The following is a 27,650-nucleotide window of genomic DNA, read 5'->3' on the forward strand; positions in this document are numbered from 1 at the left end:
CCCAACACGTTGCTTTTGGCAGGGTTGTCAAAAAAAAAAAGAAACGTGAGCAGTTTTACCCTGATGGCGCGTATTTCCCGTAGTTCTGCATTTGTGCGACATCCGAAAGCGCATCGCTGATGCAGCTACTCTTGTTTCGGTTTTGGTTTCGTTTTGCGTTTAGTTTCGATGACGTAGACGGTTTCGGTCATGTCGGCATCGTTGTTTGCGTGTTTATGTGGACATGCCGGTCCGCATGAACGTGCGTTGACGGTATCACCGGTTTAGCTCTGTCGGCAATAATTTGGACAGTTTCGCTTGGCGTTCATTTCCTTCGCCCTGGCTATCTAGTTTGCTTTCCAGTCCACGTGTGCGATGGGAGGCTTGTTGCTTTGTCTGGAGGTTTTCAGTCACGCGTATCAGCTAGGATTGATTGGTTATCAGCGGCTCACGTGCTACCTGCGATAGGCACGTGGCGCCACGGTGTTTAAACTCGCATCGGGACTCGTCGGTCTGTCACCCGGTGCAGTGTCTAGGTGCGATCGCCGACCAACATACGGCTATGGGTCCTGACCGCATCTCGCAGAAGTGCCTGGCAGCAACGGCACTTCTTTTGATGCACTGTCCCCTACTGCGTGCACTTCACCTGACAGAAGGTTACTGCAGCGCGTTCCCTCTCGTCGTGAACACCTGGGGATTCTCCAACGCTACACTGCGAGGTAGGTGGATGGTGCGCTCCTTGAACGCGCGTGCTTGCTGTGGTAAATTCGATGAACGAGGCCGTGCGCGATTGCAACTTTCGAAGCAGTGGTGCCCGCGCAAAAACGCATGCAAAACTGCAGCTATAAACACTATGCGCGTGCGTGAAGCAAATAAAATCTGCCAGGTCAATAATCGACTGCCCGCAGGCTGCGGCTTAAAGTTGGGCGAAAACGCAAAATATCGTCGACTGCCACGTACTCAGTCATCGCCCATGCACTTTGGCCCGATCCGAGTGCAAAGATTTGGTCTTATGATTTGCCAGAGAAGAGTGCCTCTGCAGAGCGATACATTCTTGCTCAAGCTTATAAATACATAGTTCCGTTACTCCGGCGCATGATGCGAGCTACAACTATAGAATGCCCCTGTCAAAAAAATCAGTTTACTCCAATTGGAAAATTTCTAATTGGTACCAGTTGGAAAATTTGCAATCGTAAATTAGTACATAATTGGGCCGATTGGACCGGCCAACTGAAACGTGACCAATTGGTTTTTGTTGTTTCGTTGGAGTGACCAATTGTACCCAGTGGGTACCAATTGGTTGGAATGACCAACTGCAGCAAGAAACAAAGCACGAAATTTAAGGGATTTAAATGAAGTGAAATTTTATTAAACAAATAAATAAATCCTACTGCGGATAGGTCCAGCAGCTGCTGGTCGTTAATTCTCATGGTGCCCTTAATTTTTACAGCAGCTCCTCACTCGCTCTGATATCAAAACAGTGTAGGAATAAAAGGCAAAATGAACCTGCATGTGCTACAATTGTAGCGCGTGGAGAATATGGCAAAAGCTGGTGGGCTTAGCTGGTTTAGCTGACTCAATTGGTTGCATCCCTGACTCAATCGTAACCAAATGGAGGTAATGATTTCCCAATTGGTCCCAAATGGGCCCAGTTGATTCCAACTGGCAAGTCCAATTGGACTCAATTGGTTTCTCTTCTGACCCAATCGTAACCATGCAGTTAGAAATAAGGATTTTCCAATTGGTTCCCATTGGTTCCAGTTGATTCCTATTGGAAAAGCCAATTGGAGTCAATTGTTTTTTGTTTTGTTTTTTGGCTGGGGGATCTAAAGATAGTTGTGGAGGAAAGTTCCAAGTTAATTGTACCCATAATAAGAAAGTCTGGCGTTGTCGTGCTGAAAAATGTTTGTTGCCTGCAGCATGGGAAGTGCTTACTGTCGAGAATGGGACAGCGCTGGATGCGGTGGAGCAGGGCTGCTCGCAATGTGAGAGGGATCAGTGTGATGGCACAGTCGGGTACGGTGGCAGTCCAGACGAAGGCGGCGAGACGACCTTGGATGCGCTGATCATTGACGGGTCAGTTGGAGATGATTCCCACACCTCGGGAATGTGAAATTCTTGCGTTCCATTTTTCTCAGCTAGAGCATATGGACTTGTGGGCTAGTCTGTCTGACATTGGGACCATAGCGCTTAAACGACATGGACATAGATAAGTGGACAAGGATGGTGTTCTAACCTAGCTCTGTTAGGTTTCAAGTTAGCTCACTGTCCTTGTCTGTGTACGTCTGCATCGCCCAAGTGCTATGGTCCTACCATTTTCCCAAGTAGACGGCGGTATATGTCTCTGTCAAGAAATAAATATAATACGGTGGCAAAATGAATCGGTGAGGCTTGACATATCCTCAGCATCGGTCGAAGAATGGTTAATTGGTTGGTTGGTTATTGTAAGTAGTTTGGGGAAGAAACTTGCTGGGGGGCCGCTTGGATTGCAGACTACAAGTTTTAGGGCAAGAGAAATGGCTAATGGTGAGCTTAGTACTAAGCTGCATGGCCTGGAAGGTTCTTATTTCTCACACCACTGATGAAAAAACACCGTTAACTGCTCACAAGTATGTTGTCCTGTCTGGGAAATGTTTGTCATCTCTGCTTTGAAACCTGCCAATAAAGCGAGCTGTTAATGTGATGTATGCAAGAGATTAGAGAGTGGGCTTGTTGGTACAGATTCATTGTGAAGGAGTGCAACCTATTGGTGCAAACTAATGTAAAGGAGTGCGAACTAGGCACCATAAGCCCTTGTGGTGTCTAGGTTTTGTGTGTCCGTTTCATTGCGCTTTCAAATGAATGTGATGTATGATGTCGGCTCGCTGATTGCCATGGTGGTTTAAAGGTAAATGGCTGACACTTTGGATTTAGAGCTCTTAAAAGCTCTTAAGAAAGGTCTCACATAAGTTGGGCAACCATGATTTTTTTTGTAGAATGCCCAATTTGTAATTTACAATTGTCCTATTGATACAAATATTTTATGATTTTTCATTTGCGTTTGGTTTAGGGCAAAAGCAAGTTATAAAAAAAAACATAATGCAGTCGCTGAGTAATTTTTTATGGCCAAGTTTTTTGTACCCATTGATTGTACAGACGTACCCGCACGGTAGTGACATGAACTGATAGAACCAATGTATAACGGCAACCAAATATTTTACATCCGTTACATGAATATTTATTCAATAAACTTCATAAACATTTCTGCTTGTCTGCAGCACAAGTCATTCTTGCTGCGACAACATAGAGCAGAGTTCCTGCTCACAGCATTCCTACTAAAGAATGTTTGTGCATCTTCAATAAACATTCAACATGATGAGTAATCAAATAATTGTTACTATTTTTCAACAAATTTTAGTATTTCTTGGGTTCCGTTGTAACGTTTTTCGAATCCCAAGGTTGGCAACTCTGTAGATATACTACAGGTTCTGCTGGCAAGCAAAGCAAAGACGCACAAAAGTTTTCACACCTGGTGCACTTGCAGAATTAAGAAGTAAAATGCAAATACATGTGTGTTGTACTTCAATTAAAATGTAGTTTCTGTGTGAGTGTATTTTCTTGTGAAAAAGAAGTTTAGAGGCTATTGCCAGGCATGTAGGGCAAAGTGATTAATGCATACCTTTTCTTTAGGATGGTACTAATTGTCATTTATGATGTCTTGTCATGCGTTTTTAATCTGTCAGGGCTTTTGTGCATGAAAATATTGCATACAACGGAGAGTTTTAGCCTGTTGATAGATGTATTACAGATTATGGAACATGAAAAACACAGGTGTGTGCAACTGCATTGGTGGTGGAATCTTGTGATGCTGATGTAAGCTAGAGCACACGGAACTAGAATTACGACAATTATGTTCTACCTATTTGCTGCTGGAAATATGTCGCAGCAGCAATTGTTAGCATATTATGGATAAAAACTTTTTTCCCCCTATCTGCGAGAACAATTATGCAAAACGAAAGTGCTTCTGAAACATTGTTGTGGAAGAAAGTGTCATAAGATAGTGCTACCAATGTTGCTGCCATCGACATCACTGGCGTTCTGGTATTTTATAATCTACATTTACAGACTGTGGGGTCTCACACCTGCTTTTGGGACAAAGGAACAACAACACTGTAGTGCAAACAATCCATAGGCATTTATTGCACCTTTCATACACTAATGCACGCTAGCCGAATTACTACGCATAGATCATTCACATGGGCGCGCGACAAATCAAGGAAGTCCAACTCACCGTGACCGGATAGCGAGCGTCGCCCCATGCTATGACACTATCTCCTAGTCGTATCACGTGTACGGTCACGCGAGCGGTGGCGAGTTTGAACGACCCGTGTTCGTCCATACCGGTGTCTTGCTCCTAGCCTCGCGAGATGGTCTCGTGAAGCGAGCCGGCGCACGTGCGAAGCGTCCGTGCGTGCTGCTTGCTAACCCCAACGCCAAAGAGGAAGCGCCTTCTTCCTTTTGCGCCCAAGTAACCCAGCCGCTAGGTGGCGCTAGCAGCGCAACACTAGCGCCATCGCGTAATACACTGCTGCCGTAACGCCACGTGGCGAAGCTGGATTACAGGAGACAGGTGCCACACGGGGAAAACATCAGGCGACGCGTGAGAGTCGCAAATCCCCACAAGACAGGCGAATGAAACAAAAAATATCTGCAGAAGATTACATTAAACCAAACATTGCATGATATTAACAATATGTAATTTGTCGTACGAACCAGAATACATTCTTGGCAATGCTAACAACATCCTGGCCCATTACGTCACATCATTTTTATTGTACAGTTAAACCTGCTTATAACGAATTCCTGGATATAACAAGTTTTTCTATTCCCCGCCTTTACTCCATAGAAGCACATGTATTTGTGACCTCTACGTAACGAAGTGGCAGCGGGAGACACTCTCAAAATAACGAATTTTCCCCGCCGCCAACCTAGAAATTTCGCCCCAAATTTTGTCATTTTTGTGCAAGCTCCAACTGGAAGCACCTTCTCCGCCGCGATGGAATGCGAAGCGGCGGCGGCGCGCTCGGCGCACTCGAATTTACGGCGACTGCGAGGCGAGAGTGAGTGCACGTGTGCGTGCGTGCGAGCGTGCGCGAGGCGGGCCTGCATCCCTCGACCCGGCGATCTTGAGACCGCGGGCGTGACCTTTCCCACTCCATTCATTCAAACCTGATCCCGCCGCTTGCTGCAGCTAGCCTAGCCCACCAAGCCGGCACTCTCTTTTTCCAGTTGATGTTGCTGAAGAGAAAAAAAAATGTTTTTTTTTTTCAATGCGCTGGCAGCGCCACTTTTTGGTTACTGCACAAGTCTCTGTGCTTCACTTCACTAACCTGACACTAGGTGACACTGTACGACGATATGACGCCATTGTGTCGCTCGCTCTTCGTTTCCGATGTCTCGCGTTTGTGCGAAACGACATGCGTCCACGCATCCAGTGCTTGGTGTGACATTTCAAGGATGAGTGCTTCGATGAAAATAGAAAATGGGTGCACGTTACAATCGAGGGTGCGTTAGAATCGAGTAAATACGGGAAGCATTTCTTTTTCAAATTTTCGTGCTGAACCTGCATTAATGAAATTCTCTTTATGAAAAAGTTTTTCGGGAATTTGTCAATTTCGTTATATCCAGGTTTAACTGTATTAAAAACAGAAAACTCCAACAAAAATTTATTGTAAGCATGCAATGATTATGAGCACACACTGCACCTCATAACTGCCTTGAAGAAAAGTCCACTTGGCGAAAAACGTTGGCTCCTGCTCTCACCTTGTTCTTGTTTTACTGCACCTCTAGTAATATTTCCTCCCCCCCCCCCCCCCCTCCTCGCTGTAAAAAAAAGTTCTGAAATATCGTGCTTCAATAAATATTGATTGGAGATTCCTTATCTTTACTTAGATTACTTGTTCCCAGATTGGTGGATCTCTGCTGAATGTTATCTTTGATTGTTTCCACTGCTTTGTACTTTGTATACTGCTGTACAAACTAAGCTAGCATGCACCACTGTATTGTTTGAGTTCATGTATGAAAATCTAATCACTTCTCATGGTCTTGTGCAAAATAACTCCGGGAAGTTTAATGATAATTTTACTTTGAGCATCATAACCGTACGATGTAGCCTCTTCCATACTTAAGATCTCATTGAAAAACCTGTCAGCTGAACCTGTTGGTAAAATACGCTAGCATCCTGCCCCATTTTATGATCAATCGATTCTCCTGCACCAGTGCTTGTGAAATTGGATTAGTTATGATCAAAAAGGAGACATCAAGTTATGTGATACAGAGCCATTTCCGTTCAAAATCGCTTTGTCCTCGTATGCCTCGATTGAGTGGGACCATCTTCCTGCTGGCATAGCAACCATTGAAAATACAGTTAAACCTGGATATAACGAAATTGACAAATTCCCCAAAAACTTCGTTATAAAAAGGATTTCGTTATATGCAGGTTCGGCACGAAAATTCGAAAAAGAAACTCTTACTGTATTTACTCGATTCTTACCGCTTACCGATGGCGTCGTAGCGTCGTATAAGGCCCGTTTATAGTCCGACTTTATCAGCGCGCGGGCCAGCGTCGTTTGCGGCCAGTCACGCTACGCTGGTTGCGCTGTGCCAGCCGAAACGCCATCTCCTCTATTGACCCTTTTCACGGTGATCCCGTGGGCGCTGCCATGTTTGATCACGTGCATGGTGACGCGTCCATTGCTTGCCTCAACTGCCTCCGTTGCCTCTTTGTTTGCAATCGAAGTGTATGACGCCGGCGCGGCTTAGAAAACCTCTGTTTTCGGAGATATCGTAGACGGTGACTAGGTGGACGACACAAAGCTTTGATCACAGCTTCAGAGAACATGCAAAAGCGCTTTCGGAACTGATTAAGCTATGTCTAAACAGCGCAATCAGCGTATATGGTGCTTGTTCTAAAAGCGGGGCTAAATATGTATTCCAAGCTATCCAAGCTTTCCGATTATGAATTCAGCCAGGATTAGTGTGTTTTGCTCTTTGTTCTTTATTCGGAAAATATATTGAAGCAGTGGCTTGTCAGTTTCTGACCCAGTGAAGTTCCTCGGTGCGGCCACTATCAGATTATTTTCTGCCTAATCGCTCGCGGGTGTGCTCAGTTCCGATAGATTTGCTCTTGCTGCGTACAAGGCTTGAAACGTAGCTGTTTTGAACATTGTAATAGCTTGTAGCAAATATATATTACAGCTAATAACTCGCTTACTCTTGTGGACCGTCACGAAACATTCAGCTTCGACCATTCGTACGCCATAGGTGTAGTTTGTCATTTATTGTGCATATACAGTGCGCATATATTCAAGTGTGCGCCCATTCACTTATTCTTGATACGTCGGTGATAGAGTTGGCGTAAGTTTTCCTGCCATTTGGGATAGATGCATATAGATAACGTGCGCGAAACTGACTATGACAGGAAGCGGCGCTACTCCCTTTGTCATTGTTTAACGAGTCGTACTCACTCCTTGCCGACGTTCTGGGGATGAAGCCCTTTCTTTGAAGGTTAATGATACAAGGCTGGCGGATGAGCAAATTTCTGTGTCCTCAAGGAAGGCCGTACATCATGAAGTGCCGGTAACACGTTGGGACAGTTGCAGCAGCGGTCCGCGAACTTGGCCATACAGATTCATTCTATTCCTTAACATGCCAGTCACTATTTTTGCAACCAACTACTGCACACGTCTTCAATCCACATGATTTAATCTAGTATGATTTGAGCACAGTGTGTTAGCGAAAACTCAGTTGCATTTCCGACAGCTGATCGCACAGAAGCAAGGCAGAAGCGGTAATGGTTTCGCATTCGTGTGCGGTCGCTGAGGAGAGTCATGGTGCGCCGCCGTGAGCGCCATCTCGTTTCTCTGAAGCAAACTGCTCCGCGAAAAGGGTCAACAAACGGTCCTATAGTGTCACCTAGCCTAGTGTCAGGTTAGTGAAGTGAAGCGCAGAGACTTGCGCAGTAACCAAAAAGTGGCGCTGCCAGTGCGTTGAAAAAAAAAAGGTTTTTTTTTTTTCTTCGGCAACATCAACTGGAAAAGGAGAGTGCCGGCTTGGCAGGCTAGGCCAGCTGCAGCAAGCGGCGGGATCAGGTTTGAATGAAGGGAAGGGGATAGGTCACGCCCGCAACGGCAAAATCGCTGGGCCGAGGGATGCAGGCCTGCCTTGCGCACCCTCACATGCACGCACACGTGCGCTCGCTTTCGCCTCGCAGTCGCCGTGAATTCGAGCTCGCCAAGCGCACCGCCGCCGCTTCACATTCCGTCGCGGCGGAGAAGGTGCTTCCGGTTGCTGCTTGCGCAAAAATGACAAAATTTGGGGCGAAAACTCGAGGTGGTCGGCGGGAAAAATTGATTATTTCCAGGGGCTCTCCCACCGCCACTTCGTTACCTAGAGGTCTCAAATACATGTGCTTCTATGGAGTAATGGCGGTGAATAGAAAAACTTCGTTATATCCACGAATTCGTTATATGGAGGTTCGTTATAAGCAGGTTTAACTGTAACTGCCATCTTTCTGATGCTCTGGCTAATATTATATATCCAAAGTCGTGATTCGAATTTATGGAATTTCACTGCGTACTTCATTATATTCACTGTATATCCCTCAGTTTATGTTTTTGTATTGTAATTCTCTTAAACAACAGCTTTAAGCAGCACGACACAGGACCCAGCAGAAGAACCGCTGGATAGAGCGCTGTCCTGTGGTTCTACAATGACGTTTATGTTGAGGGCAAAAACAAATGACTGATGCTATCAGGGATGCATTGTGCAGGTTTTTAATTAGCAATAGGGTGTGATCAAAGAGTTCAGAGCACCGTAATGCAGTAATGAAATTTTGGGTGGGAACAACATGTGACTGTCATTAATCACTGTATTGGGTAGCATTCTGTTATGAACGTTGAGAGTTATGCTACAAGAGGTTTTGTGAACCTATGCATATGCCCGTTTGTTATTACACTGTCAACTGCCCATCACAGCAGAGATCTACCAACTGCCAACACGTTCAAGAGCCGTTGCTGGATGGCTGAACTTTTATGTCAAAGGTCATCACCAGGGGGACATCGTTAGTCTACAGTTCTAATCAGAATGTCAGAAAATATTCCTTGCATTGAAGCCCAGTGTCCTATGGAAGGCAAACCAAGCATAACAGAATGCAAGCTCATCCTTTCAGCCAGAACTTGACGAGTTTACATCGATGCAGAGTATTGCAAAAAAATTGTCTCAGGGGTAAAAAGTGAGGACGATCCCCCACAGCAACGCTTACCTTTGCAGAGCTTAAGGAAGTGACACGTTTTTCTGCAGCTACCACAATTCAGACCCAATCGATTTACCAGGTTGTACTTCCTGCAGAATTCTGTTTGTAATGCTACAATGCAGCACGAAGTGCTGCCAATTCAAGTCGTTAATGAGGTTTGCCACCAGCCTCGGAAGGTGCTTGACAAGTTTTAAGGAGAGGGTTACCAGGGAGCTTTCACGAATTTATAAAGACGCTGGGAGGAAGTGTATTGCCTCACCTTGAAAAAGAAGTTCACTAAACCTTTATGTTGCAGCTACATTGTTACACTGCGGCCTGGTTTCAAAACACTTTGATCACGCCTCGTACGTTGCATGTGTTTCAGGTAATGAGCGCATTTAGCGAGTGAAACGAGAGCTTTGGGCCCGTTCTGATGTGCCAACCATAGTCGTCGTCTGTGCCTGCCCCTAGATGCTGTTCTTCCCGTCAACCTCACAGCTTGCATCTTGCAGCCCCAGCTACTCCATGGGGGCTGTGGGCGACCTGCGCCGAGTGAAGCATGCCATCTCCGTGGCACGGGCAGTCATGGAGCGCTCCACTCACACGTTCCTCGTTGGCGAGAAAGGTGCGGTTGGTTCTTGTTTGTTGGCAGGGGCTGGTTGCAACCTGTGGACAGCACTGCGCTTGGCAGTTCCCACATTCACTGACGTCATTTGTCCAGTGCCAACTCTTGTTGCTACTGCTGACTCGCCTATTCACTTTCTGAATTGGAGCAGTGGCATTACTTTCTCTCGTGTTCTTGCTAGCTAACCATCGTATGGTTAAAAGAGCATGCTTACGGGAGCGTGAAGAAAAAAAAAGGCGCAACAGTCATTTCTGTGCCCTTTATCAGACTGCCTTCTATTTTCAAAGTGTTTTTGTGCATTCCGTGATTGCAAAAGTGCGGCAGTTAGCTTCTAATGCTTATGCTGGCTATTTTCTCATATTTTAGCCCATTCATTGCACTGTTCTTTTATAATGGGAGTCATGATGCATGAACACCTTGCTGTCCATGCTGCAGCCAGTGTGACATTGGAGCATGCTATGTGACTACACTGTCTGCCAGTGCAGCCACCCAGTTTGCAATCGAGATGGGCTTCCAAGAAGAGTCACTGGCCACGAACCACTCCAAGCAGATGTGGGCTGAATGGAAGGCCAATGACTGCCAGCCAAATTACCGCCAGGTCAGTATTTCACTTGTGGTCACTAGCTTTCTTGCCACTTTTGTGCCACGAAATAGTAGTAACCAGTGGGGAAGTAGCCACTTTCACTGCGTGGAGGTTATGGTTCTCACCAAAAATCTGCAGTTTAGCCTAAAGAGCGAACCGTTGACAGTGATACCAAGGTTGCATTGTGCTCGAAATCCTCGGACGGTGTTCTAACTATACGTGATGACAACGTGGTGCCACAAAGCGCATGAGGCAAATGCCACTGTGCAGCAAAATCAGAAGCCTGACAGCTGCCAGGCATCTCACAATGTTGGCGGCATGAGGAGTGCCACTAGTGGCGTTGCAGGTGTCGTGCCTTGATGGTCCATGAGATGTGAGTGACGGAAAACTATTGGTGTTTTTCAGCTCCCAATGCAAGATTAGATTTAGCTTGGTGTTTACTGGTCCGTTCTGCTCAGACCAGTGTATACGCACAGCTGCTCAGCGCGAATGGTGATTTGCATACAAACAGCACTCGTGCCAGCAGCTCCGCTGGCGAGCTGAATAAGCGGATGGATATGTTTCGTCCTCTTGGAACTAATTCGGAGTATGTCAGTTTGAATTAAACAACTTCTGGTTGTCAATATTGTCGTGCGCCAGTGTCTGGCTGCAAGAAAGACGAACCAACCGCATTCGTGGCAATGTATGCGTAATGTTGCATGATTCACAATGTTAACATTTGTATTTGCTTTTAAAATTGAGTGTTTATTCTGATGTTGTGAGTGAACTTTGTCAAATTTTCACTCCCATTTCACAAAGTTCTCTCCATTCTTGGGTACCCCTTTCATCGTAACATAATGACAGTGCTCTTTCCTGTATGCTAATTAAGAATGTGTTAGTTTTCTTGCGGGGGCTTATCAGTAGTACGCTTGGTACCACATGTTGTCACACAGGAAAATAAGAGTTGCAGGAACTGTTTAAACAGATACGCCAGGTCCTTGTAAGAGTGTCCTATCCCTGCATACCGTCTCCTGCATATAGACGTTTCCTACATATCAGAATTGTGCTACATGAAATTTGTCTTTGAGCATCACTTCATCACTGTGCCTTGTAGAACGTGGTTCCGGACCCACGGACAAGTTGTGGTCCGTACCGGCCAACGAAACAGCTGTCTGCAGACAGGCATGCCTGCCCATCTGCAGCGAGTGAGCTCAACCACGACACTATTGGCATGGTTGTGATCGATGGGAACAAGAGGCTGGCAGCGGGCACCTCCACAAATGGCATGAACCACAAGATCCCAGGGTCAGTCCCTGATGTTCATAGTCGCAACATGGCAAGCAGTGTTTCTTTGATTTACAGCACAATGAATTCAATTTACTACTTGCATGGTTGGATTTTATAACCAGCTGTACACAAAACTCGCAGTACAAAAACAACAAGGCTTTCTTTTGGGCTGTTAGCATGGTAGTACTTTTCTAGCATAAATACCCTGTTTGAAATTACAGTAAGAATACAGTACGACAAAACCGCTTATATGTTTCTTTTTTCCCCCAAATAAAATGCAATTTGCTTTTACTCAGTACTCCTCACAAATAATTGCCAGGATGATTTACATCATTTTGTCACCTGCAGCAGCCCTGTTCACAACAGCAGTGGCATAATTGCAATATTATCCATGAATTTAGATCAGTTTAATAATTGCTTTTAGGGTCCCCTTGACACTGCACTGTTGAGGATTACAAAATGAACAGTTGATCAGTGGGACAGGTAGAAGCAATGACCCCGAAATGCTTCTGCTGTTCACTTGTGAAACAGCTACAACTGTGAAAGCCTGATGCAAACTTTGTACTTTAGTTTTCATTCTTTTTTTTTTGAAGCTATTCATATAAATCAACACTATGAATTTATGAGCTAGATCAGTGGTTCTCAGCCATGGATGTGTTGGGACCCCTTGCGGATTGGTGGAAGTGATGGAGGACTTCTTGCAGTGACAAAGCGGGGTGGGGTCAGAGCTTTATTGTCTATTGGAGAGAACAAAATTGCCAACGAACATTGTGATGTCTTTATTTTTTTATTATCTTGTGTGGATTGCTGCCGCAGTTCTGGGAGCAGGTCCTGGAAATTGGTATGCGTCAAGGCTAAACTGGCCTCCAAAAACCGCGCAATTCTTTTTCTTTTTTTTAGGGGTGTGCGAATATCAAAATTTTCGAGTACGAATTGAATATGAATACGTAAGCTTCGAATATTGAATTGAAGATCGAATAACACACATGCATTTATTAGCAAGTTGGGTTAACTTGATGTGTTGGAACATTACAATTCCATTGTCAGTGTTACAAAACTGCAGACTAGTAAGCCATTATGCTAATACATTGTGCATTTGGCTCATGAATGCTAACTTGTAAAATTTAGTCAATTCCCACTAGCTGTCCTTGTCAGCTTGTGCCTTACTATACCGCATCAAATGCCTGTAAACTCGGAGGCATTTGACCCTGTGCCAGTCTTCACTCATCGCACTTGCGGTGCGATGAGTGTGCACACTCGCTGTTCGCAAACCCGTGCCCCTTGCTACTGAGAGGCTGGCTTTCCCACAAGCTCAAGATTTTAGTGGCTAAGTGTGCTTTACAGGCAAAATTTCGTGCTGGGCATGAAATTATTCCAAATTCAGCACAATATTGCCCTGATATTCTTAGATTAGATAGAAACAAACGCTAAGAACCGTGTTTGCTCCCGCTCATTCATGGTCGAGTTCATTCTTCGAAATGAACTCGATTATTAAAATATAATATTCGAACTGTTTGAGTATTCGACCCCCCCCCCCCTTCCCCGCATTTTTTCTATCTTTTTTTTTTGCGGGCGTTGGTTTCGCGGACCCCCATTTGAGAACCACTGAGCTAGATAGATAAATAAAAAGTTTAAGACGATGATTTAATGTCCATTCTTAATTTTAATGCAACTCTGCTTTATTGGAGGCTTTAGTGTAACCCTACTTGATACGCTGGCTGCCTCATGCAAAGCGCTTGTGGCGTGCCTGATTGGTGCATTGCAGCCGTATCGGGGACTCGCCCATCCCTGGCGCAGGCGCCTACGCTGACCAGGAAGTGGGCGGGGCTGCAGCCACTGGCGACGGCGACGTCCTCATGCGCTACTTGCCAAGGTGAGCTGTTGCCACCCAGTGTTTGATTTTATTGTTTGGAAGGACCACTAGAGGCAGACAATAAATGCAACCACACTTGCAGCATTGCTCTCGTGAAGCTCTCTCCGTGCTTGACAAAGAAAGAGGATTTAGTGAAGGAACTTGCACTTGTGGGCTAAATGTCTCCTTTTCAATATCTATGGCTCCTGAACTGCGGCACCAATCAGTATCGTTGTGTGACATCACACATCTTCCAGCTTTTTTTCAGATCTGCATGCTTTTATTCTGTAGAACTAGCTCGGGAAAGTCATCAGCACATATTTTAGAACAACATCAGCTATTAAGTAGCTTCAGGCTAGTTGTTACTGCAACTTGTCGCAGGGAGCTGCTACAAGTGCATCAAGGTGGCTTTAGTCTCACTTGCCATTTTGTTATGCGGCAAACCTGGAAATAGTTGCATACCTGCTATGTACCTCGGTGCCAATCTTGCTTGACTTCATGTTTGCCCTTGGTGTGCCTTTAAAATAATAATGTTGATTCGAATACAGTAACTAAAGCAGGGCTTGAGGGGTGAAAACTGCTGGAGACATGAGAAAACACAGTCGACGAAAATTGATAAATAACAGGTTTAAGTGCAATAAACTTCAAAAAGTTATTTCTTTATAGCTTTGCAGGCATTCATTCAAATAACCATATAGACTCGTGTAAGGGCCGCACCCGTGTAAGGGCCACACCCCCAACTTGGCAGTCCAAAATTTGTAGAAGAAAATTTCCAATGGAGAAGTAACCACGTTCAGTGCCTCGTGCCGCACGCGAGCATTGGCGAATTTTCGCGCGCTGCGTACTTACACACGCTGCTACTAGATTGTGAGTGCCAGGGTGTGCACAAGTTATCAGCTGGGCTGGCACCACTTTGACCAAAAGGTTTGATCCCGTGTAAGGGCCACACCTCCTCATTATTGTGAAAAAAAAAAGTGCGGCCCTTACACGAGTCCATATAGTATTAAAAAGGAGCAGAATTTAATGTAAAGAATGTAAAGGAACAACAAAACGCTGACATGAATGGAGCTCTCGGTCAGGCCTATACGCAAGGCAAGGCTGTTTTGGCCATACAAACTTTAATACCATTGTTTTTTTAAAGAATAAATCAAAATTAGGCATCTTCTGGTATGAAAATACACTCTGGTCATGGTTGTTGTGTAAGCCTTGGATAACATATACTTTTTAGAAGAGAGTCAAGCATATTTCGCCAAGTATTGTAACAGAAATATAAGCAAGAGATGCCAAGCCATCGTGCACTGTATACTGAAGAGTATGCTATCTGCCGTCATATTTGCAGCAGACACAGTGACTTGGTGGAGTACGAAAGACAAGCAATTTTTGGAGTTTTCAAAGTAAACATGTTTCATATGAGTGCTCCAGGACATATCGTCGTAAATATAAATTCACAGGAGATACAGGTTGGATAGGTGGGATATACAGGACGGGATATAACAAAGTAAATGTAATCCCCCTTAGAAGCCCCATAGAGATCCATGCATTTACCTTGTTTTACCGAAGTAAAATTGTTCTGCCAGTGGATATAACGAGCTGAATTTGTCTCCGAAGCCAAAAGTACCAACTGTTGTGCACCGAGCATATCGCTTTCCACCGGGTTCTGCACTTGTTTGGTGCGGCTATTCAAAATTCCCACGTAGAATACGCCGTAGAGCAACACTGGTCTTTCTCACTGCCACGCGCAGCTACGCAGACATTGGTTGCGCACAAGTAGCACTTCTTTCTTATCTTATCGTACCTCTCCCTTGCGGCAGCACGCAGCTGGCAAATCTAGGCTACTAGGCACACCTTCCGAGATGCACTCTCGGAGGCCATGCCTAGCTGCGCCACGCCACATATCCATGATGATGCTTACGCGCGGCATGCCTGAAAATCAGTGCCGTCATTTCTCTTTATCTCAGGTGTGACCTCCGATATTGCGTGAAACCAGCACGAGCCGGCCAAGCCAAGTCGGTGTGCTCACACAGCAGACTTAAGTTCACTCTGACAGCAAAGCTGCGGCAGCTGTGCGGTCACAAGATCAAATAGTTTCGCTTTCACGGGCCAAACATGTGCGCGTGTACATCCGAAAGTGTTTCTGGCACTGTGCCCAGCTCTGTCGGCCGTACACTTTGATGGGTTTCGCGACATCACAGGAAAGCGAAACTATCTCCAAAAGTCATGTAGGTTGCCCGAGAATACTGCCCCAGCTGCAAAGTTGGCGCACCGTGTTGTGTGCCACGTGCTGCTCGAACACAATGGACTTTGTTCGCATCGTAGGGTGCTAGCTGTTTTACTGGTATCATAATATGAGTGAGCCAACTGGAAAGCACAAGTGAAAGACCATCACATTGGAACGTAAGGACGCTACCGTCTGCTGCTAAAAGGTTGTGTGTTGGACACGCTGGAGAGCCTTTTGCTATTGCTTTATTAAAATTTCATTGCATATGCAGCCGCGGAGCCGTAGTCTTTGCATGTTTAAAGTTGTGCACACAACTGTGTATATACTGCAGTAAAAGGCAATATTCGATATAGCGAAGTATTGGATATAACAAAGTAATTTTGGCTTCCCCTTCACTTCGTTATAATGAGGTTCGAGTGCATACCTAATTGACTTGGCAGCGTACACTACAAAAGATAGCAGACCAGTATCCGAATAGAGCTGTGTGTGAATATTGCTGGTAGTACAAAGTTGCGATATGCCCTGCAGCTTCCATGCAGTGGAGAGCATGCGTCGTGGTGTGGACCCTCGGAGTGCGAGCGTCGCTGCCCTCCATCTCATTGTACGGCACCATCCGCAATTTGTCGGTGCCCTGGTGGCGGTCAGCATCGACGGGACTTATGGTGCGTACCCCGAGAATATTTGAGCAGTTATAGTGTATCCACACGATGGTTGGTTCTGTAGATGCGAGTTCTGAAAACAGTAATTTCTCCGCTTGTCCGGCTACGAAGAGCACCCACCCAGCGAACAAGGCGAGCAGACGACGGAGCCAGAAAAACAATACAGTTAAACCTCAATATAACGAACTTCAGTATAACTAAATTCTCAATGTAATGAAGTATTGAACTTTTCATAACCTCTTGTCCATAGAATGCCATCTATTAGAATAACAAAGCGTATTTGTATGCGATTTCAATATAATGAAATTTCACTGCTACGCAAACGAATGCTGAAACAATAAATGGAAACTTCCGCGGATGCAGATGGTCAAATGATTGAATTACAAGCGGCTGCTTACAAGTGCACCTCTGAAATAGTGCGACAAGAGCGACCGCCAAAGCGGAGCCGCATCATGTTCCGTATAAAGTCCAAGCGCGATAAGATCCTATCGCGCCTTGCGCCCTGTGCGCTTTAGGTGCGAGTGAAGGCATGCGAGGGCAAGACAAGAAAGATGCTGGCTTCACGAGTGCCGCCTTCCCACGTGAGCAAAGGGAAATAGGGAGGGGTGCGAGCTCGTGGTAACGCGAACAAGTGTGCGTGCGAGGGGGCGCAGGAGGGTAAGTTGGCACGCGTCTCGCCCTGACTGCGCATGGCTGTAAGAGCGGCTGAGCGCATACGCAGCCGCGCACCCTGCTTTAGAGGTAATCTGCCGCATGTGCAATGAGTGGGCGTGCTAAGACGGCGTGGCAACATGTAAGCTGTCTTCCCACGCCTTTAGTATTTGAGGTTCCGTAATCTCGAGTTTTGGTGACCCATTGGAGCGAGAGGCCGACGAAGCATTCGCTCCCTGCTGCCAGCGCTTTTCATGATAGTGCCGTCCCAGTGCAGGCGACACTATCAGCCGTGGGGGCGGTGTGCACGCGAAAGCGTGGCTGGCTTCGCTTAATTCCAAGTGCTGATGTGAAGATATCGTAGACGTGGCATGAAATCGTATCATTCGTCACCGACTCCCAAATTTTCAAATGAATTGTTTTCTCATTCAAGTTTTCTTTTATGATTGCGCGATAATTAGAAAATGCTGCGGCCCCTTTTTGTGTAAGAAAATTCGATAGGCCACTACTTGTTTCCATAAAAGGTCGAATTTCAATACTACAAAATTTTGATATAACGAAGCAAATTGCTGATTTTACTGACTTCATTATATCGAGGTTTAACTGTACTACTTTCTGCCGTTCAACATTCTCCGTGAATGCTAGCAGCAGACTGGTTTGAGAGTATGTAGTGTGAAAATGAAAACTGCTAAGAAATGAGATTTCGCTGTTGTAGCTGTTGCATTGTGCAAATTGGATGACAACAAGCAGTTGTTTCCTCGAAAACAGGTTCTTCTGCAAAATATAGCTCTTGTCTCCAGACTTGCGATGCATTCTAGGCTAAATCTCTTTTACCTACGGGCTCTTCCTGCATTCATTGCCTAGTCTGTATATGGTTGTAGCTTAAGTGTTTCACGGATCAGGTGACAATGATTAGTGAAGCACTCAGTAAAGAAAATGAAAGCATTTAGATGCTTCAAGCAGTCACTGAGAAATGTGCAAGTTTTTCAAATGAAGTAATTTGACAGTCAGCTAGTGTCCCTCTTTGTTAAGGCGAATGCCTTATATGCTGCATCAGTCAGTCGACCTTGAGCGAAGATGTGTCGACGACATGAAAGGTACAAAAAGGCTATGAACCCTCGATCATTGGTGGGAGTCAAACCCACAACCTTTGGGGTTAAGGCTATGAACACTAGACCTTTGGTGGCAGTCTAAACCATCACCTTTAGTGGTAATTAAGGGGAAGTTAATTAAGGCACTCGAAGCCACGACCTAAGGTGGGAGTCGAACCCACGGCTTTTGGTGTTAATGAAGGCAAATTAAGGCAAATTTAATTCAGGCACAGTTAATTAAGATAGAGTTAAGTAAGGCCAATTAAGACTAAGTGAATGAAGTGGGATGTGTACGTCATGTGTCCATTTTTAATGTATCGGCACTCGGGATCGTCTTTGGGATAACATAAGAGACCCTGTGAATTTTTCACCCTGTGCCATAACCATCGAAGCAGAGCAGGCCTGCTTGAGATACTGTCAACGTAAGGGAAAGTCACTTAGATGAGGCAACTTTGCTGAAGCTGTATTATTAAGGAGCCTGTTCGTAAACATATTGCAGTTTACGGAATAACTGGGTTGCCAGAGACTTCTTGTGTGAGTGGCCTAATGTGGCCACGTTGGTGGCACGATCTTGCAGCACAGAGTTTAACCGCAGAGGACACGAACTGTTGCTGCAGTGACCAACCATATTCTAATCAGCTGCTGGTGTAAATAGTCAGCGGCAACATATCACCCCCCCCCCCCCCTCTGCTCCTAAAATGTTAGTACCAGAGTCCTGTTACCCAAACCGTTTATGATTCCTTTTGAGTTGCCTCTACATTTCCCTTAAATTTGTGGCTAAAAGCTAACTGCATCATTGTTGGCGCGGACGTGCACGGCTTTTATTCATACTTTCGCTTTATTTCTGACAATCCTGGCAATAAGAAAACAAGCGCATTAGAGCATCAACGGCGGCTTTCTCATTCCATATTTTTTCACTTCAACATGTTATTTTAATTTCCAGTGTGAACACCATGCACAGACACGTTATATTTCAATGTGTACATAGGACAGAATTTATGATATTTTGAAAGAGAAATAGGTAGCCAACTAACAATTATTTCTAGTGGTATGGATAGCCTATGTCTAGAGAATCAATATGTTGCTGTATGTTCAACTCAATACAGATTGCTTTGCACACTTTGTTGACACTGAAAAAGACCTGCAGACTTCAGTGACCCCTTCATCAGAGTCTTTTATCAACGCTGTGTGAAATACACGTGAATGATGTGTGTCTCAGCATTGCTTCTCTTTCCTGTAGGTAATGCTAGTGACTCATGAAAAAATAAACTTATAATAATTTACAACATTTATTGGGGATGGAAACATCGTAATGTGCATGCAGAGGCCATAAGTATATATAATTAACGTAGTAACCGAAGTGAGGCCAAGCCGATTCACTCGAAATCAGAATCAATAGCAGTCATACGCAGCAGAGCTTCTACTAGGACTCAGAAAAAAAAAAAGAGGCTTCAGTTTTGCCGGAAAGGCGAAGCAGTATTAATGATAGGGAAGCATAAGACAATTACCAGAAAAAGATTCTTCCCGTATAAATACATGTAAGAGCCGCACCCCCAACTTGAAAGCAAATATTTTTTTAAAACTCCAACCGAGAAGCAATCGTGTTCAGCACGATTCCGATCACGCTCTACTGCGAATTTTCCCATGCAGCGTACTTTCGCGCGTCGCAGCTATATAAAAAAAAAAAAAGTCGGTTATAACTTAAGAAGACAGGAGAGGGCCCTGACCACTGAAGCGCAGCAGCCGATTTCCACCGCGACTAAAGAAATAGTCCCGCTGACTCGGCTCGACTCGGCTCAGCTCGAAGCGCGGGCTGCTAAGGCCTCTGTCGGCGGGGTCACCGGCCGCCCTGGCTCATGACGTCAGTCTAAAGTGCTCGCCCATTGGTGGATGCATGCTCGTGTGCATCCGCCTTTGAGGGGCAAATGCCGCTGCCTTCTAAAATTGTACACGACTATAGATGGGGAGAGGAGGCAATCGCGGAGGTTTACTCGCGGAGATTTCATACTCGTAGCTGGAAAAATTGGATAAAATGGCCCGGTCCCTTGTAAGGTTCGTCAAAATTGCGGCAATAAAGTGTGGTCCTCACACGAGTATGTACGTTGGTTATATCGGCTATATGAATTGTAGTAACATTTACTCACTAATTAAAATAACAAACATCGTGCAATGCACGGACCATGTAAGCCTCTAAATATCCTGCTGGATGACCACGAGCAGTCGCTATCACAACACTGGCATTATGATGAACGCCGGCAGCGGGAAGCGAACGGTTCGTACAGCCATGTGATTCACTGCGACTACGGAAATTAGATTCATCATCATTATCTGCGTATTTTTATTTCCACTACAGGAAGACTTCTGTCAGCGATCTCCAATTACCCCTGTCTCTTAACTTAGTCTATGCAATCTGCAACACTTGGGGCGCGGAAAAAACAGCCTAAAAAGGAAGACAGCGCGCATGAAGTTAGCAGCCATCTCTGCTCGCCCTTGATCATTGCACCCCCAAATGATTACCAATAATTGGATACGACACGCAGGCCGCGCAAGCATCAACTGCGCACAGTCATTCGCAGCTGCGGCAGGGCTAGATGAGAAGACACATGCTCTCCTCCCTATGCTCGCATTTGATCACGTGACCTCCAACTAACCTGGATATTGAGCGCGTTGGAAGATAATGTCCATCAAGCCACCATCCTTTTCGGCTCAGTGTTACAGGCTTTTCCTCGCACCTACAGTGTATGACTCATATGACTTTTGGAGTTTATACGGAATATCACGGCGATGACGACAGCGAAAATTTGTTTGGGGTGTTGATACAATTGCTGTTGCAATAAAAGGAGAAATAAAAAACAGGCGTCGAGCTCGCTTCTACCGCGGCTGCGGACGTTGCAATGTGCACCGGCTACAAACACAGCATGAGCACCAACGACAAAACCAATAGTGAGCACCTCGCTTATCGGTACTTCGCCAAAACCCGTCTGACGCTGAAAAGGAAGCGTATTTTTCACCGTATAAGCACCAGCGGAAACATAACACTAGGCGCGCGGGGAGACCGCGCTCGCGAAGGGACTAGCCATCTCGGATGGCCCAAGCTTCAACTCGGCGCAGATTAACTCCAAAATGAAGCGCGTGACCCGCATATGTATGGCAGAGGCAGGAAAAGTAGAAGCTGAGGACCCGTGTGTTCTAGCCGCTAGGCGAAAGAAGACTCCACGCCGCTATCAAGAAGGTTCCTCAGCTCACGTGTTTCCATCAGCGAGTGACATGTACCGCCAGAGGTTCTATGAAGTACTTGACACAGTGCTGTCTTCGTTAAACAACAGGTATCCACCTGATATGTGGCAGCACAAGTCCCACATTGAGCATCTTGCCATAGGGAAGGAAGACAAAGCATATATAACATAGTTTTACGGTGACGACTTTGAACCAGGACGCCTGATTTTGCACAGAGATATGCTGATTGACATAATAAGCCAGCAAACGTCAGCATCATTGCAGACATTCAAGGACGTCATGCACATGTTTATGAGGGGTAACGGGCGAACAGGTGCGAAACCTTTTGCCGGAAATGGCCAAGCTAGAAAAAATTCCGTTGGCCATATACTGGTCTCGTCGACCACATCAGAGAGGTCCTTTTCTTGCCTTCGGCGACTGAAAATGTACTTGCGGTCGACGACTGGACAAGCCCGTTTGAACCATCTGGCAATTTTTTCACGCCCACAAAGAACTCTCCCGCAGAATCAATTTGATTAAGATTGCCGACGACTTCATTTCCAGATTAAGTGCCCAAACGAACACTTTTTCAATGGTGATGAAATCCTCGCGTCAGACAACGATCTGATGTCTTTAATAAGAGAGAGAAAGGCACCAACTTACAAGTCATAGCAAACCACCTGGCTTAGAAAACAACGCAAAAAGTTATACAAAAGAGCGAAAATGGGGATCCATACAGTGCAAGCAGAGTGAGGGCCATTTGGGTAAGAAAAGACGTGTAGGTTGCGCTATTTGTAAAACTCCCTAGTCTATCTGTGCATTTTCCTTATTAATTTTTACTTGTGGTATGCTGCATTTGCCTCTCAATAACACAATCCATGTTGGTCCTATATTTGCTATCAAGTCCTTTCGCGCTTTTGAGATATCGCTGTCTTATTTATTTATTTGTTAATATGTTTATTTATTTGGGCACCTGATAACTTTTACTCTATAATCCTTTCTTCTGCCTCCGGAAAATGAACGAAACCAGTGGCATAAGGCATGCTTTGACATGTAATGAAACTATGGCATTACGGATCACATTATAGTTATGCTAATAATTCTAGTCATAAGTTGTGTTCAGAAATTGTCATATATCATTTAATGTTTATATATGTTATGTCTTTTCTTCTCAATAACTGACCGTGCTCATGCAAACGCATTTAACAGAGGAAATGGGTTTCCCTCGGTTGTCGCCAATGGATCTCATTAATGCTCAAAAATGAAAAGTCTTGTAGATTTGTTTTCTTGCTACTGAAATGTCACGGAGAACGACAGTTTTTAAGCACCACGTAAAAAGTTCCTTCGACTCTGGCATTTTTACTTTTAGTTTGCATCTGCATCTAGGTGTTTCCTTGACTATTGTAAGCTTCCCGTGCTAATGATGCAGTATTACAGTCTCACGACAGCATTCTCACCCTTAGTCTCTCTGGTACTTGAAACATGGTGTGTGAGGTCACTAATCTCATGCGGCAAGAGAGTTGCCATAGCCAACATACCGAGTGTTTTTCTTTGGACTGTACTGAATTTTGAAAAATTTCCGGTAGTCGTGATGCTTACCCAAAGTGCACAACTAAATACATTGGCATTCCAGTTAGTAATTTTGTGCTTCGATAGATAAAGGGGCGTTTTGGTAAAAAAGTCAGTGAAAAAACAACACATCATTGCTCAAGTTTGACGGTGCATACCTCAAAACTGGTGGCATCCTGAGAATTTGTTCCAAGTGTACATGCCTTGCAAACTCACCTGCTACAATGTATAAATTGCAATATGTGCCATCAAGTCATTAAAACTTAATTAGTACCATTTTTTAATTATACTCATTTATGCATTGTGACTTATTGTGTAACTAATGTCCGCCTCTTTGAGAAGTTCAGTTCAAGGATTAGAGTAGTGCTATATCTTCCACAGGCAATTTCTGTATAGCCTTAAAAAAGTGCGAAGCAAGGTTGAGTGTTGGTGCCTGTGTTTTGGCGTGTACTGCAGTCTGTAACCGAGTTGTTGAGAGCTTGTATATTTGTATGTGTGCCATGCAAGGCCTGAAAGATGTCCAGGCCCAATTGCTGGCCCATTCGAGATGGCACTAGCTCCTTTGAAATCTTGAGTCAAGCACTACTTTAAAACAACACCTCTGCCAAACTCTACACGCAGTTGCAGTCGTTTTCTCACAAAAAGTACTGCACAGTACCCAGCATGATGCCTTGAGGCTATGGCATTACACTGCTAAGCAAGAGGTTGCTGGTTCAGTGCCCAACCTGCCCGTGGCCACATTATTAGATGGGGGTGAAATGCAACTAACACTCCTGTACTTAGATTTAGGTGCTCATTAAAGAACCCCATTTGGTTGAAATTATTCTGTAGTTCCCGAATGTGGCATGCCTTATGATCATATCGTGCTTCTGGCACGTAAAACCTCTGAATTTAATCAATTTAAGTACTGTACAGTATGAATATTGACATGCCATTCACCGAGCCTGCATAGCATAAATGTGTTTGAGTGCTTTAGGCATTAGAGCCAGCCTTTGCACTTCATGCACTGCATATAGCAGGACACTTTACCCTGGGTGGGTGCAGTATGTTCTGTGCACCTTCTTCTTATCATTGTTGCAGAATTGATAACTGGAAAAACATCATCATCATCAGCCTATATTTATGTCCACTGCAGGACAAAGGCCTCTCCCTGTGATCTCTAATTACCCCTGTCTTGCACTAGCTGATGCCAACTTGCACCTGTAAATTTCCTAACTTCATCACCCCACCTAGTTTTCTGCCGTGCTCGACGGCATTTCCCTTCTCTTGGTATCCATTCTGTAACTCTAATAGTCCACCGGTTATTCATCCTACGCATTACATAGCCTGCCCAGCTCCATTTTTTTCTCTTAATGTCGGCTAGAATATCGGCTATCCCATTTGGCTCTCTGATCCAATGTCATTTGCAAACCGAAGTTTCCCGAGATGTTTGCCGTTGATCCTCGCTCCTAAGCCTTCCCAGTCTAAAAGCTTGAATACTTCCTTTAAGCATGCAGTGAATGGCATTGCAGAGATTGTTTCTTCTTGCCTGACTGCTTTCTTAATAGGTAACTTTCTACTTTTCTTGCAGAACTGGAAAATACTGCCAGCTATATGCTATTTCTCTTCATATGGGGCTGTTGCTTTTGTTAAGTTGTGCTCCCACTCTTCCCCATCAATCACATGCTTCTTCAAATTCTTAATGTTGAAATGCGCCTCAGTGTTGTCTTGCGATTTCTTAAGCCAGCTTGTTTCCTCTTGCAAACTCTATCAGGTGTCATCTTGCTGACATTGCTCGCCGTCTTCTCTTTTCTGCTGCAGGGTCCAGACTTCGACCATTCCTTGAGCACACAGTTCAACCTCAGTGCAACGATGTGTCATGTGACACAAAAATGTTATGCCCAATATTCGTTATAGGCATATACTTGCTACCTGTGTCTATCGGGGAAAGTACATTTTAAATTGACTTCGTTATATCTGATAATTCAGTGTATGCAAGGCCATTACATCGAGGTTTGACTGTAGTTGTTTTGAACTGAAGTTGATGATTGCACTCTCTGTGTGCTTATTCAAAATGTTGGCATTTTCATTTTGTTGTTTCACTCTGTCTTACTTGCTTGAAGGAGTGCCAGCATGACATTTTTTACTTATTTTTTTGCCTTTAACGAAAGACCAAACCTTTCAAAATATAGAAACAAATGCTGCAATTTCGCATGGTAGATGAAGCATTGATAGTGATAGCAAAGTACGCTATTTACTCGCATAATGAACGCACTTTTTTCCCCGAAAAATAAGCACAAAGTTAGAGGGTGTCTTCATTATGCGGGGTAAAATTTTGAGCGATTTTTTTTTTTTTCCGCAGCCACCTCTACAAAAGTCGCAGTTTCACCCGAAAGGCTTATCATCGATTGCGATAGCAAATGTGTAGACAGCTATACGAATAAGGATAGTAGTTTTACCGGCCGTATAAACTTGCAAAGTAATTTAACCAGCATGGTGTCAGCACGCACAAGTAAACATGAACACATCACACTCGATGACGGCGAACACTCGCTGTCAAAACGCTGGCGTGAGAAAGCGCGGCAGCAACAGCAAGCGAAGTGACCTTCATGCTGTGTATCACTCCAATGCAAACTGAGCGGCGAGAACGGAGCATGCACAGTGCCATGCACGCGACAAAATACGGCGCGTTTCCTTTTCCGTTTTCTTTCTTTAAACGCAGGAGATTGAGCCGTTATTGTTGGTGCCGACGGCGAAAATGCAGTATCAGACGCCGAATCGTACTGTGTCTCTCCTACTTCATGGCAGCAAGTTCAGGGTGCGATCATTATACGAGGAAAAGAAAAAACACACTTTTTTATTGCAAAAGTGGGGAGTGTGTTCATTACACGAGTAAATACGGTATTAGACAACTATGTGAAGCAGGGTTCATGTTTTATCAGCCATATAAATTGCAGTAAACATTTGCATACTAATTAAACTTGCAAGCATGGGGTCATGCGCGCCCTGGCAAACACAAACAGCTCTCACTCAATCACTGCGAACACTCACTGTCCCAATGCTGGAGCAATGAAGAGCGCTGGCCTCGGGGTGTGAACACTTCGGAAGGTTTCCGAGATGGTTGAGATGATGCTACCTCCAGCACTAGGTGCACGGGAAGACTGTGCACATGAGGCCACCTGTCATCTCGGCTCGCCTTTCCACTCGCCGCAGATTACCTCCAAGATACGGCGCATGGGTGGTGTATGCACTCAGCCACACGGACAGTCTGTGCAGCCACGGCTGGGATCCATGCGCTCTCCTTTCCAAGCGCACACTTAACCACATTACCTCAAACGTTGGGCCGCAGAAACACGGGAGTGCATTAAGCCGCCACCATCCTTCTCGGCTCGCTCTCCCTCTCACCCACAGGACGCCATCTTTTCGCACTTGTACTTTATATGGAACAGCATGGCGACAGCCCAGGTGGAAATTCGCATGGGGTGTCCGTAAGATTGCTATCGCAGCAAGATTACTGGCAAGTGTCAGGGCATCCTAAATAATTTAGTGTAATACTTGTTTCAGCGAACCAGTTTCGATACCCAGTAGATGCATGTGGCATGATATCACGACAGGCTGGCTTGTTCCGTTCCTGTGGTTGCTGTGGCTGTCAGACACGAGCGCAGCCAAGGAAACATGTGCAGCACTTCTTTTTCTTTTTTATTGAGCTACGTTGTCGTACCTGGCTTTATCGCTACACATGTTGGAAAATTTTGCTCGTTCCTATGAGGTCACGACAATGCCGATGGCACCAGGTCAGTAATTTAGAGAGCTTCATTTTGACGAAATTAAATTGTCTTAAAAGTGTCTCGTAACCTTCATACTTGCTAGGCAGCATCCTTTTACAAGGATGGGGCATGTGGTAGAGCTTTCACTACTTTGCAATTACTATTTGTCAGTACTCCTTTAAGCACACTCTGCTAATAACATCTAGCTATCTCTAGACATGCTAGCAGGGTTTGTAATGGCTCTTGAAAACGTTTAAAACCCTTGAATGTGAAACAGCCATGTTCAATGCCTTAAAAGCCCTCACAGAGTGGTTAAAAATTCCTTGAATTCTGCTTATCTTAGTCGATCTGCATGTCTGACCCTGAGGCTTACGATCCAAGCCAACATGATCCAATTAGCGTCATTGGTGGCTTATGCAAAAAAAATGCTTAGCGAGCACTTTTTCATTTCTTCTGCAAGAAAAAAAAAAGCATATTTGCATGTTGTATAAGACAGTGTTTCGATTTTAATCAGCCAGCCATCATGGTGCTCTTCGAAAAATGCTCTGTCAGGGCCTTGAAAGTGCTTAGAACCCTTGAATTTTTTGTGCGAAGGCCCTGTGCTTGGTTAACGCATTAATTGGCATTCTGTCCATTGAGGTAAATTTCTCGTGCTTTTTTTTCATTGCAGGTGCAGCTTGCCATGGCATTCCATCATTCCCTTACTCCGTGGCCAAGCCAGAGTACGGCACTGCTGTGGTGGAACATGTCAAGTGCACCAACTGAGCCAACCCTAGAACCATCACCAAGGGAGAAACTATAGAGACCGCCTTCATGCCATCGGCAGAGTCGTGAGAAAAAGCTTTGAAGCATGGACGCAGCACCAGTTGTGTCTGCAGTAAGACGACGTCATCTTTTGACATAGCGTCATCGCAGTCCAGGCAC

At 45.0% G+C, this 27,650-nt stretch overlaps 1 protein-coding gene across 1 annotated transcript; it reads left to right on the plus strand.

The window, feature by feature from the left end:
- The first annotated feature begins 216 nt into the window (after positions 1-216).
- Positions 217-27,493, plus strand: LOC119450798 (N(4)-(Beta-N-acetylglucosaminyl)-L-asparaginase). Its single transcript, XM_037714295.2, has 8 exons — positions 217-698; positions 1,899-2,055; positions 9,763-9,875; positions 10,361-10,473; positions 11,552-11,742; positions 13,490-13,597; positions 16,323-16,456; positions 27,397-27,493. The coding sequence occupies exons 1-8, from the start codon at positions 542-544 to the stop codon at positions 27,489-27,491; spliced, it is 1,068 nt and encodes a 355-aa protein (XP_037570223.1). The 5' UTR covers positions 217-541; the 3' UTR covers positions 27,492-27,493.
- Positions 27,494-27,650: the final 157 nt, after the last annotated feature.

The sequence above is a fragment of the Dermacentor silvarum genome, chromosome 4 (genome assembly GCF_013339745.2).
Source record: "Dermacentor silvarum isolate Dsil-2018 chromosome 4, BIME_Dsil_1.4, whole genome shotgun sequence".
NCBI lineage: Eukaryota > Metazoa > Arthropoda > Arachnida > Ixodida > Ixodidae > Dermacentor > Dermacentor silvarum.

What these genes read in the sequence shown, in the direction of transcription:
- LOC119450798 (XM_037714295.2), top strand. Translation starts at nt 542, where the DNA reads ATGGGTCCTGACCGCATCTCGCAGAAGTGCCTGGCAGCAACGGCACTT. An exon ending in GTTCCTCGTTGGCGAGAAAG is followed by an intron (nt 9,876 to 10,360) that starts GTGCGGTTGGTT and finishes CTGCCAGTGCAG; the next exon opens with CCACCCAGTTTGCAATCGAG. An exon ending in CAGCATCGACGGGACTTATG is followed by an intron (nt 16,457 to 27,396) that starts GTGCGTACCCCG and finishes TTTTCATTGCAG; the next exon opens with GTGCAGCTTGCCATGGCATT.